This window comes from Mangifera indica, chromosome 6 (genome assembly GCF_011075055.1).
Source record: "Mangifera indica cultivar Alphonso chromosome 6, CATAS_Mindica_2.1, whole genome shotgun sequence".
Classification (NCBI taxonomy): Eukaryota; Viridiplantae; Streptophyta; class Magnoliopsida; order Sapindales; family Anacardiaceae; genus Mangifera; species Mangifera indica.
Window position 1 is genome coordinate 17,564,974 of NC_058142.1, and position 13,216 is coordinate 17,578,189.

Below are 13,216 nucleotides of genomic sequence, written 5' to 3' on the forward strand. Positions count from 1 at the left end.
AATAATGATATTATTTGAGTAATATAAATACAATATTATAATATTTCGATGTTAATTAAATGTAATTTAATATATTTTTAACATCAACTCTTAGAGCAATGAAAACAATACTAGCTAAAGAAAGACTACATACTTGATTTTTTTTGTTGATCAATGAAAATCATTGTTATGTTTGATGAATACATACAACCGGTTGATTAGGACTAATATTAATATAAAAAAAGACTAATTAATCAAAAGTCTTTACCAATAATGCAAGCATGGAGAGCGACATTTACCTACTACAATATCTTAAGTTTATTTGATATCAAAGTTTATATTAAAAACAATAAAATTGTGTATACCTATTTTTGATATATAATTTATATATACAGATGAGGTGTTATCCTGTGATTGAATTTTTTTAATCATATGATGACATATATTTTAAAATTATCTAATTATATGATGATACATCATTGTGTACATAAATTGTATACCAAAAATAGATACACATAGCATTACTCTATTAAAAAATATGATATTTTATATATAATAACTGAAATATTAATAAATGCACAGTTTTGTTGACTTTGATAAGATCAAAGAAATTGATTGCGATCTATCCTATCAGCATATGTGAACACAGAATTTTTAGCCATCTCTTCCTTCAAATTCTAGGTGTGCATCGGCAACGAAGAGCACTGGTAAGACAACTGACAACGAGATGACTTCTTGTAATGTTCCAGACAACTCAGAGTTCATTCTTAATCGTGTCTATGCTATCGATCACCCTCACACTGGAGTTTTCCCAGAAGGAAAGAAAGAAGTAAGTCCCCTATATCATTTTTAGTGTTACTTTTGTACTAGTAATCACCTTCAATAATAAATCAACAAAATTCTCATTTGTCCATAACGAAGGATTGGAAGGAGCTTAGTGGGGAGTATCAATGGGATGGTCTCTTGGATCCTCTCAACGTTGATCTTAGCAAAATTATAACTGGATATGGTGAAAGACTTGATGCTATTTATGATTGCATAATTACAGATGAAAATTCACCTAGGTATGAACTTCCCATGTATGAAGAAAAAGAATTTTTTTCTAAAGTTGGCCCAGACAAAGGCAAAGCAAGACAAATATACGAAGTAAAAAAGTATATCTATGCATGGGTCAATGTTTCTTTACCGGTGGAATTGTTAGTTCCACACAAATCTGCTTGGATTGGTTATGTGGCAGTGGCTACAAATGAAGGAACGAGATTGTTAGGAAGGAGAGACATTTTGGTTTGCTGGAGAGGAACTTGCAATATCGCAGAGTGGGAAAAGAATGCTATTTTCTCGCAAACTCATGCTGAAGTCATATATCCGGATGTCCCTGAAGCTGAGGTGCACAGTGGATTTTACTCCATCTACACAGAGTTAATGCCAAACTCGGAATACAATAACAAAAGCGCCCGAGATCAGGTAAATTGTTAACATTCTGGCTAATACCTAGTTATTCATTGAGATATTATTTAATTTGAACATAGTCTCTTACAATCTCAGTTTAGACACTCCATTCAAAAGTTGATTAATTGGTATGCCCTTACATACTAAGCATCTCTTCCTATAAAAACTTAACATCTCTCAGATTCAGCGTCCCCAACTATTTCAACTAGTACTGCCCATTTAGGGCTGGACTCGAATTGAGTGCATTTGAGCACGAGCTCGAGCCCAAGCTCGAGCTCGAGTTAATCGTCAAATTTTTTAATTAAAAATTTTAATACAAAACGATATCGTTTTAACCAATATACATTAAAACGACGTCGTTTTAATAACAAAAAATAAATCGAACCGAGTTTGAGTTTAACTTTCATAAACTTGACGAGTTCGAACTTGAACTCAAACTCAACTATATGTAAATCAAGCCGAGCTCGAGCTCTCTTGCTCGAGCTTAAGAGAGCTCGAGCTCGGCTTAGTCAAATCCAGCCCTATGCCCATTAATGCCCAATATCTCTCTTGTGATTCCTAATTATTTAATTGAGAACACCAATGTACTCATATATATCCAACATTCCTCTCGTATTTTTTCAAGAGGACACTTATCATCTGGGTGTGTTACATTTCACTTCCCAATAGTTCGGTTGATTGTAAAAATATTGTCATTTTTTGTTTAAGATAGTGTTATTGCGTTTGGATTTTGTAACCCAAAATACTTTTTGACAATTTGAAAACATAGAGGTCTAGTCTTGTCTTATCTTTTGAAAGCAATATGAGATATCTATACATATTTAACATTAGACTCAACATTTGATTCGTGTCTTGTCGATATGAGATTTGTTTAGAAGTGTTATATAAACTCTTTTTATTATATCCATTATTACTATTGCTCTGGGTCTACCCATGATGGATCGATCCTATCCAATTTATATTAACTGCAAAGAGCAATTGGACTTTTATTTAAAGTCCAAAACTATCTTCCCTCAATGAGATGAACGCAATATTTTTCCAGAAAAAGTTTTTCTCTTTTTCCTCTCCACACACAAAACCAAAAACATAGAAAGATCAAGTCTCCCAAAAGGAATGCAATACGTAGACAAATACGATCGTGAAAATGACTCACGTCAATATCTCGTATTATATTCAAATGGGTTTTATCACAAACGTGAAGCCAGATACTCTAAATTATGTTTACTGTAATTTACAAAATTCAATTTCGCAAGTTTAATTGTTTCCAACATTGGTATCAAACTCCAGGTTACGAATATGTCATGTGTTCTATGAATTAAATCATGTATTCTATGCAATTATAATCTGAATTTTTTTTAAGACTGAAATTTTTTATTAAAGTTCGTTTTGCACACAAATTAAATTTGATCAAAACTGCATGAAATTGGTGACAGGAAACATGTTGAATGGTTATTTGGAATTATATTGCATGCATTGAAATTAAAATAGAGTCAAATTAACGTTAGAATTGATGAAAATCGAGGCAAAAATCATAACCTATGAAGTGTTCTTCAAGTCGTCATATCATCAAAATCTGACAATGTTGGAGGTCATCATTGCTTCGAGAAGAACGTCCAACCAATGGGCTACAAAAGCCTTTATGGTTCCGTCGTCGTAACATAACTAGAAGGCGGTCAATTTCACAATAGAATGGTTAGGGTTTTCTGCTCAAATCTAGGTCATAATCAGGTTGAGAAAACCTGATTGTTCGATCTGTTAGTCAACAGGTTCGTCAAAACCCATCGATCAATGGGTAAACCTGCATGGTCAACCTGATTAGCCTGAATAGATCAACGCCCATTATCAATGATCAAAGACTGACTGTCATTGTTGACCAACGCGTGTGCACGCTTGGAAGTGCATGATAGTCTTCTTCCAGCACCTGAAGGCACATACATGCAATGTTTTGGCTCGTGAAGGCTCGCACAAGCAATGTTTTGGCTCCTACAATGTCCACTTGGAGTGTGAAGGCATGTAGGACCTTATTTTGGCTTATAACAACACGTGAACAACATTTTTGGGAACGTTTAGGCTCGTGAAAACTATTTCCAAAGCGTGAAAATTGTGTAGAGCTCGAATTTGCATGTGGAATGTGTTTCATAGATCCTACGACATGTGAAAACATATAATACCTTATTCCGGCTTCTGAAAACGCATATTAGTGTTTCAAAAACACATGTTCCTAATTCATACAAGTTTATTGATTAGGGACCATCACATTGTATCTATAATGCGATTATCTGATGCTCTAATGGTATATGTTGAAAGTATATATATACTCTGTTGCACTCTTTTAATTAGAAAAGAGATGGTACATAGTCTAATCATATTCATGCATGCCTATTAACTTGTAATTAAAGATCTTGTTTCAGACAAGAATTCGAAAAACTTTTGAGATTTAACAGATACATTACAGTTTGCTAAAAATTGACACTTAGTAATGCACAAGAGAAAATCCACCGTTTTAACGTTATTCTCAAATTAACGAAATGCGAGATATTTGACCTATCATAAATTTCATAGGGACTTTATCATAGATAAAATAGCTCTGAAAATAATACGGATTGATGAAATGGTCCTAGTCATAATAACTTATGCACTTGTTATATCGTATATTTTATTTATGTTAAATGTGAGAATTCTAAGAGTGATAAAATTTAATGAAATTCTCATCCAGAATTAATATTAACGCAATTAGATTAAATTTTAAAATATCAAGCATTTGTTTCATGAAAGATTATTAGTAACATAATGAATTTTTGATTTTATGTCTCATACGAGATATTTTAAATTTTACTGCATAATTATGACAATTGATGTATATTTGATTGTATTAATTAAGTTGTGTTTGATATATGTCTCTATGATCTAATTAACTGTAACATTCTAGGATATGATGGTATTGAATAGAGATAATCTCAACGTATAGTATTTAAAATGCGCAATATCTTAGGTGAGCAACAGGCTTTAGAGGTCATAAATTAGGTTAAGATAGAGTCGCGACTGACTGAGGAATAGAAACTCAAATGGTGTCTTACATAAATGTGATGTGGGCGCACATCACATGTAAGTAAGAAAACTCACTTTATGTGATATCTTGACTCATTCCATAAATAACGTTTTGGTATATGAGTACCAATAATATTCAACTATCTATGCTATAAGTATGATTTTGACAAAAAAAGTTAAAAGAAATTACAGTCTCCAAATAAAAGTAATTGATTGTTAAATTTGATTAAATATTGAATATGATAATAGAATTGAAGTCAACTAAGCTCAGTTTGACAAATGAACAATAAATTCATTTAATAGAGCAATTTTTTTTTTAAAATGAGAGCGTATGAAGGTGAATATGACCCACAATAAGAATATTAAAACTTTTATTAATAGTTATCATCATATAGAACTAGAGGACAAACTCCTTAAACGTAGCTATACCTAATACTGATTCATACACTGTAAAGTCAAGTTTCAAAAGTGAGTAGCTTAAGTCTAAATAAGGGAAAGAGGTCATGCAATACTCAAAAAACAAAAACAAAAAATTGAAAAATGAGAGTGGCAAAAGTACTGGAAAAAGAGTCAAAAATAAGATGAATAATTACAAAAGAAGTAATGAAAGTTATTTCGCTCGCGAATGAATAGAGTTGAAAATGATATTGTTTCATTATATATAAAGTGATGAAACTTTATTTTTTAGTACTATAATATTTACTGAGTATTATCCTATGTGAATTATAGACTCAAAAGTCACTAACCAAGTAACTAATGATAAAGGATCTTTAGAAGATTTCTGTCGAATTCTGAAAAAAAAAGTGAATTAAATATATACACACAACAACACAAAGATTATAGTAAGAGAAATAGATAGGAGCAAATGAGTTTTACAAGATGATCAAACCCTATATATACATTAAATGCAATATATTTCAAATATTTGAAATATCTTGATTAAAATACTTGTTCTTCTTAAACTAAGATATAATTTGAATTTCTTCGAGTACTTTATCAATAAGTATTTCTATAGATTTAGTTTATTGGTTGAATTGTTATATAAGGTCTGGCACCCTTCATTATGACAATGTTAGTTTTTTATTATTTATTTCTCCTATACATATAAATATGAATACAAATATACAATATGTTAGATTATGACACGTTTAGTTGAGATGGATTGATAAATTGGTCAATCAAAGTTTATTAGGAACTTTTATATAAATAAAATTGTCTACATATGAGTATTTCTTAGTTGAAAAAAATTCTAAAAAACTATTTAACAAAATTATAACGATTTGACTTCCTTTGTAATTATATACCTATGTATGTGTTTTCCCATGAATGCAATACTTGAGAAGATATCTCATATTTCATTAATTATGTTAATGATAATCACCTATGAGTCAAAAGCAGTAGACTGTTTTAGACATTATATATATATATACATACAAAACTAAGGTTGAGAATCAATTAGACAAGATGAATAAGAGTTTTAAGATCTAACAAAGTCTTGAGTATTTGTTTGAAAAGTTCAAGGAACTAAGTAATGAAAAATAAAATAGTATAACAACTAGTAATTTTAAGAATTTCGCAACAGAATGAGATAGCAAAGAAGAGTAATTAAACTCTATTGAAAATAATTAGATAAACGATAACACAAGTCAAACGTCGGCATCACTGTATGATGATATAACGTTAACTGTTACTTATGTACTTAATCGAGTTTCTAACCTATGAGTACTTACCCAAGTCAAATCAATTGTTTTCACTTCTTATGAGTTATGGTTGGTTAAAAAACCTAAATTAATTAATTACAACCTTATTGGGTAACAATGTTTACCCATAGTTTCTCTAATGAATTTGAAAAACTAGGTCTGAAAAGAAAGAAATATATTTTTATTAGATATATTGAAGCCCACATGCGTGTATGTTCATTAGAGTGGATTCTGCTAGAAGATTAACCAAAATTGTATTAAGAGATACTACATTCATAAAGGATATTTTTCTTAATAGGGATAATATTGATAAAAAGTTTCATCTAAATGAGATGAGAGAAAAATAAGGATAAGTATATTTTAGTGTCATTAGTTGAGTCTTAAGAGATAATATCTACACTTATTTCAGACAAAGGAAGTAAACGCAATTGAGCCCCAATCTATTTTGGATAGTGGGAGCAATAATCCTCAATTACTTGTTTCGTCTACCTCAACCTAGTAGAAGCATTGAGATTAAACTTAAATCTATTTTGGATTGTGAAAAAATTAATCCTCAATTGTATATAAATGGATGTCTGAAAGTAATGTAGTGAGTCTTAAATTGAAAACAAAGTTTTCATAACAATTCCCTAAAATGATGAAGAAACTAAAATCATAAAAGAAGTTTCATCCCTAGATAAGGAAAAATTGTAAGATGTATTGAAAGAAAAGATGAAATATATATAAAAAAAAAAAAACCAATTCTAAGTTTTAGTTGACTCATTGTCGAGTTAAAAATCCATTGGAAACAAGTGAATTCTCCAAATCAATCATAAGGCAGATGATTCAATAAATAGATAAAATTTCACGTTATAATGAAAAATTATACCCAATGAGTAAGTATAGATTGTGAATAATAACGTTTTTATCATTTATAAAATTTATTTCAATATGTTTAATTCTAATTGTAGTAACACATTTGAATTTAGAATTACACTAGATGATAATCAAGATGACTTTTCGTAGTGGAGAACTTGACAAAGAAATATGTATGAAACGAGATATAGCTCTTGTTGTTATACACTGAAGCATAGAATATACAAGCCTCAAGAACGTTAAATGACCTAAAAATGTCATCTAGACACTAGTATTAGAAATTTCATAAATGTTAATATCTTATGAGTTTAAAATGATTAATCGAAATCACTATATTCTTGTAATGAAATCTAATGACAAATTTGTAATTCTATCAATGCGTGTAACAATGTTTAGATAGCTAGAAATGATTTGAAGTAAATGATGATCATCAAAAGATGATTGTCTATACTTTTGACCTGCAGGATGTAGAAAAATAGATTACATATTGTAAATTAAAATCTAAAGAAATTGTTCAAAGACACTTTTAACTCTGTCATAAGAGTATAATATTTAAAAGATTTTAAAACAATTTAATATGATAAATTTTGAACTCGTTAATTCTCCTATATCAAATGACGAATTATTGAATCAAGAAATATATCTCAAAACTTAAGATAGAAGAAGAGAAATATCAATAGTTACTTGTTTAGATATCATCAAATGTATTAGGTATGTTATAATGCATACACGCCTAGACATTTGTTTTTTGTTGTTTGACTGGTTAATCAATACAAGTCAATATTGAGAAAAGCACTGAAAGACTGTCTATAGAATATCGATATATTTAAAAGGCTCCATGGATTTTTGTTTATGCGATTAAAGATCAAATTTATATTTGATTAGCTATTTAGATGTCAATTGAAAAAGTAATTTAAACCAATACAAATTAAATTTTTGCTATGTTTTCTTACTCTAGAAATACTCACATCATGAAGTGATAAAAAACAGAGATATATACTCTGATCCATAATGGAGGTTGAGTATATAGTTTGTTCAATGATTGTGCAAGGAACTGTTTAATTAAGACGATTCTGTTAAAATAAAAAATCTTGAATTTTATAGAATAACCAAACATATCGACACTAGATACAATATTTTAAAAAACTTTATTTCCAAAATGAAAATAAACGTACAATATAATTCTATGTATTGTATGATCACTAATCCTTTGACCAAAACTATGATTGATAAGTTGTTGCACTTATATATTGTACTAATAACACAACATCAAAAACTATGAATTCAAGTTATTGAGCTCAACTAGATTGTAATGTCATGCAAGTTAGAGATTGACTTACTTACACAAATAATCGTCTTTGATGCTAAGAGAGCGTACAAAGATAAAACATTAGTCTTGAGAAAAATGATGCTAAAAACGCATGTCAATGGGAGACAGATTTCTCGAGAAAAGATTTATCAAAATTTAAAATATCGTCTTGATGATCGATCAAGATAAAGTCATAAATATTTTTGAAAATGATCAATTTAGAATTTTTCACATCCAAACAACTTGTGAATGTCAAATATGAATTCTTAATATGGATAAATACTTGTAAGTATAAAGATGATTAAGAACTCAAGTTAGATACTAGGTGTAACGACTAAACTAAGATCTGTTTAGTATTGTAAATGACATTTAAGAAAATAATACTGTGACATGATTTATATCATATGTGCATAAGTAATACAATCAGTTAAAGTAATAAGAGGATGAATCTACGTTCCCTCACCGTGTGAAACTTTATGAGGATTACTTCATATTGATACCCTTTGACTGTTTGTTGTTGTCCGATATTTACTTTTAGTGTCACTATCTTAGCTTGACACTTGTGTTCATACATGATTTAGTCTATGGAATATAACTAGAAAAACAGCTAAATTTAAATTGAAATTTTCAAGTAAAAAAAAGACATTATATGTGTTCATTAGTCGGTCGATCGTATCACTCATATGGTAGAATGCACTTGATCATAAATAAATAAAAAAATAACACAATGATAAATAAGAGATTAAAGGGAGCTACTATTATCAAGTAACTCTAGGTACTACAAACCTAATGTTTTATTTTGTTTTATTCAGATTGAAACAATTATGCTATTTCTAACAGATGCATAATATTTAACTGTTAAATATAAGTTACTCGTGAGATCACATGACACATTTGCAGGTATGAAATATACTATAGTATGAAACTTCTGTGGATAAGTTTTTGGTTCTGATTTTTCGTCATATATGAATAAAAGATATTAGGTTTGGATCCACTCGTGACCGATCGATCTAACCCAATTTACTTTAATTGCCAAAAGCAACTAGTGTGAAAGTTATTTTGTAGTTGGACTTTTATTTAAAGTTCGAAACTGTCCTCCCTCAATGAGATGAACGTAATATTTTTTCAGAAGAAATTTTTCTCTTTTTCCTTTCCACACATAAAACCAAAAATACAGAGAGATCAATCCCTCAAAAGGAATACAATGCATGGGCAAATGAGATTATGAAAATAACTCACATCAACACCTAATGCGGTATTCAAATGGATTTTATTGCAAACTTAAAGCGACGTACGCTAAATTATATTTACTGTAATTTATAGAAGTCGATTTAACATGTTTAATTGTTTCCAAGAATTGCAATTACATTAGTCCCCATATATTCCAATACTATTGGGTTCATTAGCCCTGATAGTGTTAAAATTTTTCATATCAATTTAGGATTCAAGTTAAAGACTCAATTCTAACTCAATCCAAAATAGAATTGTATTAAAAATTTTCAAACCTAACCCACATAAACTATATTTGAATTGACCTAACCTAACTTAAAATGACCTAAAATTGTTTAATATTTCCACTAATGTAAGTATTTTTAGCGTTTTAATTTCTTCATTAAATTACCTCTAATTAAGGTTGGATTCGAACCAAACCAAGCTCGAACTGGGGTTCGTCAAACTCGTTATGCTTGAACTTGAACTTGACTCGAGTTCAATTCGACTCGTTTCGAATTCAAGTATTCGTTATTAAAACTTATTTTAATACATATTAATCAAAACGACATCATTTTATATCAAAAATTTTAATTTACAAACTTTGACAATTAAGCTCGACCTTGGCTTAAGCTTGAAAACTAACTCAAGCTAGCTTAGAGATGGCTCGTTTCGAGCTCGAACTCGAGCTCGAGCTGGCTTTGGGATGGCTCATTTCGAGCTTGTTCGAACTGAGCTCAAACTCGAGTTCAAACAAGCTCAGTTCGAATCCAATCCTACCTCCAATCTATATCTAACAATACATACAACATAACATGTTGTCATGTTTACAAATGATATAAAAAATTTACATACCTAAACCTTCAAACACACTAATAATTTTAGTAACCAATCTCATTCTCACAACCAAAAAACTAAAATAAATTTTTTAAAGAGTAAATAATATTTTCCTACCCAAGGTTTGGTTTAAAAGCACATTCTCACCCCTACTCAATATAAATAACACTCTCCCACTCAAAGTTAAAAGAAATAATTAATTATATAAAGGTAATATAATTATTTTATCATCCATTAATTTAAAAAAAAAAAAAAAAACTTCGTATAAGACTCAAATGTTATAAACATAACATTTAACCATTAAAAATATTTAAAAACTTACAAATTAATCTCTAAAGTCTTTTCAAACCGTCATATATTTTAAAACTATTGTATGATTTTAATAATTATAATATGATATTTACACTTATAATTTATTGTATTTTGTTTAATTTTTTGAGTGTATAACTATCCTTTTGAGACTATTAAAGGGTATATTGATTTTTTTGAGAAATTAAGCAATTTTATAAAATCTAAAATAAAGTACAAGATACAAAAGTGTTATTTATGCTAAATTTTACTTTTTAATATTGTTATTGTATTAATATAGTTAAATTTTAGGTGAGAAAATGTTATTCATGCTAAATTTTAGATACAAGTGTTATTTATATTAACTAACGATGAAAAGGTGTTTCAAAGCCAATTCTTCAATGGAAAATGTTATTCAACCTTTTTTTATTAAAAACTCAATAACAATGAAGTAATTACACCCATAAGAAATAAAATTATATACAATATGTAAGCACTTAAACTATTGTTCAACTTTTCAACATTTTTTTATTCTGTCGCTAACAAATTATACTATAGTAAACATTTCTCTTAAATTTGTGTCAAATTAAATCTTGTCAAGTTACTTGTATGTCAATTCTTACCCAACTCAATTTACTTCTAGTTAGACCAAATAGACCCAAAATAAATTTTGTGTCAAGAAATCTCAACAAGTCAACAAATTGTGTTAAAAATTTTCAACTCTAAGGGTCATAAGTAGTAAATTTTTTAATTTTCCATTTATGCAGGTTGTTGAAGAAGTTAGGAAGTTGGCAAATTTATACCAAGACGAGGAAATCAGTATAACAATAACGGGACACAGTCTAGGCGCAGCTCTTGCTACATTGAACGCAGCTGATATAGTGTCCAATGGATATAATAAGCCTGAACCTAATCCAAAGAATAAGGAATTTTTGGTCACATCCTTTGTGTTTGGGAGCCCTAAGGTTGGAGACATAGCCTTCCAAACTGAATTCAATAAGCATATACTAGAGAGCAAGCTACGTCTCTTGCGCATTGAAAATGTCGATGACTTAATCACTATAACTCCACCCGGATGCTATGTTAAAGTGGGAAATGAGATAACATTTACCCGAACCAGTGCAAGCTCAGATGAGAATGGCAATAAAAGAACGGAACATACTTTGAAGAATTATATTAAAGAAATTTGTGCACTACCATATTCCTGACGCAAGGGGTCCTGTAATCCTCCCTCTGAGAAAGAGTTGGGTTGAGTTCTTTTTTGCTTCTAGTTTGTTTATGAGTGCTGGTTGGCACGTTTGTGTGTGTTGACTTATGTTCAAAGCCATTTGGGCAATCTGCCTCGTGTGTATGTGTGAGTGAAAAAAAATCTGTTAAGTGTTGTGTGAGCGTCAGAGGAAGAAATGTGTGATTTTCTTGGTTTTTAATTTAACTTCTTAACACCTACACTTAAAAAGATTAGTACATACAAGAAACTGGTTCCATGCAGATAAAAAAGAAAATTCTATAAGAGGTTCACAAATTTAAGAGTTTATGAAGTAATTACTAAGCCCAAAAAAAGTAATTAACCAATTTTATGTTATCATATTCCTTGGCAATGTAAAATGTACATATATACCTAAATCTCTGCCATGTTTTGTAGATATGAGATTTGTTAAAAGTGTTGGAAAACAACCAAAAACAAGGTTTATCAGGTTTAAAAAAGTATCAACAAGACCTTAGAGATATTACAAATCATAGCCATCCATCTCCTCTCACAAAATCATCATTTACCCCCTTGATCATGTTAAGGTTGACTGTTAGATTTTATCGATGCAGATAAACACACCAGAAGTTTTAAAAGAGTTGAGGTTAGCATAAGTGATACTTCTTAACATTCCGAATTGAAAGCATTCTGAAATGTACTTAGGATACAAGGTAAAGACATCCTAATCACTTCTTTTTGCAGCTCCCGTAAACCACCTAATTGATATCTCTTTTCTTTTGTGGATATCTATTCTACAGATGTACTCATCTTTTCATTTTTCTTCAACAACTTTTAAAACTTTCTTATCAAAAAGAAAAAGCAATGAGTTAAGTGTAGCAAATATGCAAGGGCATTGTTAAGCCAGCAAAAAAATAAGAAAAGAAAATTTTGTTTCTCAATGAAGAATGCCAAATTCAGAAACCAAATTTCTAGGAAACTTAAGAAAGAAATATGAATAAATTAACTTTGATCAAGCATGAAGTGACGATTATTGTCAGGACACAAGCTTCAGTAAGTATAGTTAAAAGTAAGGAAACAAGAACGTACTCACCATGCAAGAACATGGTGTCATGCATCATCTCCTTTCTCATCAAAGCACTAGTTTAGGGTGCAGAACTGGTTCTTTTCTAGAGGCTACCTCAGGGGCAGTAGGAGAGGGCTTCAATTTTAAAATTGAAGACTTTCTTCCAACTGAAACAACAATAATAAATTCATGCGAGTCATAAATATATTTTTAGAAGCATAATTTACATGACCATAAAATTCCACAACTCTATAAGGATATGGCATTCAATA

At 29.8% G+C, this 13,216-nt stretch overlaps 2 protein-coding genes across 41 annotated transcripts in view; one reads left to right on the plus strand and one right to left on the minus strand.

Annotated features, from left to right (window-relative positions):
* Window positions 1–13,216, minus strand: part of LOC123218832 — a 37,610-nt gene that overhangs the window by 8,262 nt on the left and 16,132 nt on the right. For 38 of the 40 annotated variants that reach the window (XM_044640486.1, XM_044640485.1, XR_006502798.1 and 35 more), the window contains one exon: window positions 12,859–13,111. The gene's annotated coding sequence lies outside the window, so the exon portion shown is untranslated. Of the gene's footprint in view, window positions 1–7,362; window positions 7,490–12,858; window positions 13,112–13,216 lie in introns of those variants that run through there. The other 2 variants (XR_006502761.1, XR_006502758.1) reach the window with 2 other exon arrangements.
* Window positions 560–12,101, plus strand: LOC123218831 (phospholipase A1-IIgamma-like). Its single transcript, XM_044640484.1, has 3 exons — window positions 560–808; window positions 901–1,443; window positions 11,442–12,101. The coding sequence occupies exons 1-3, from the start codon at window positions 707–709 to the stop codon at window positions 11,880–11,882; spliced, it is 1,086 nt and encodes a 361-aa protein (XP_044496419.1). The 5' UTR covers window positions 560–706; the 3' UTR covers window positions 11,883–12,101.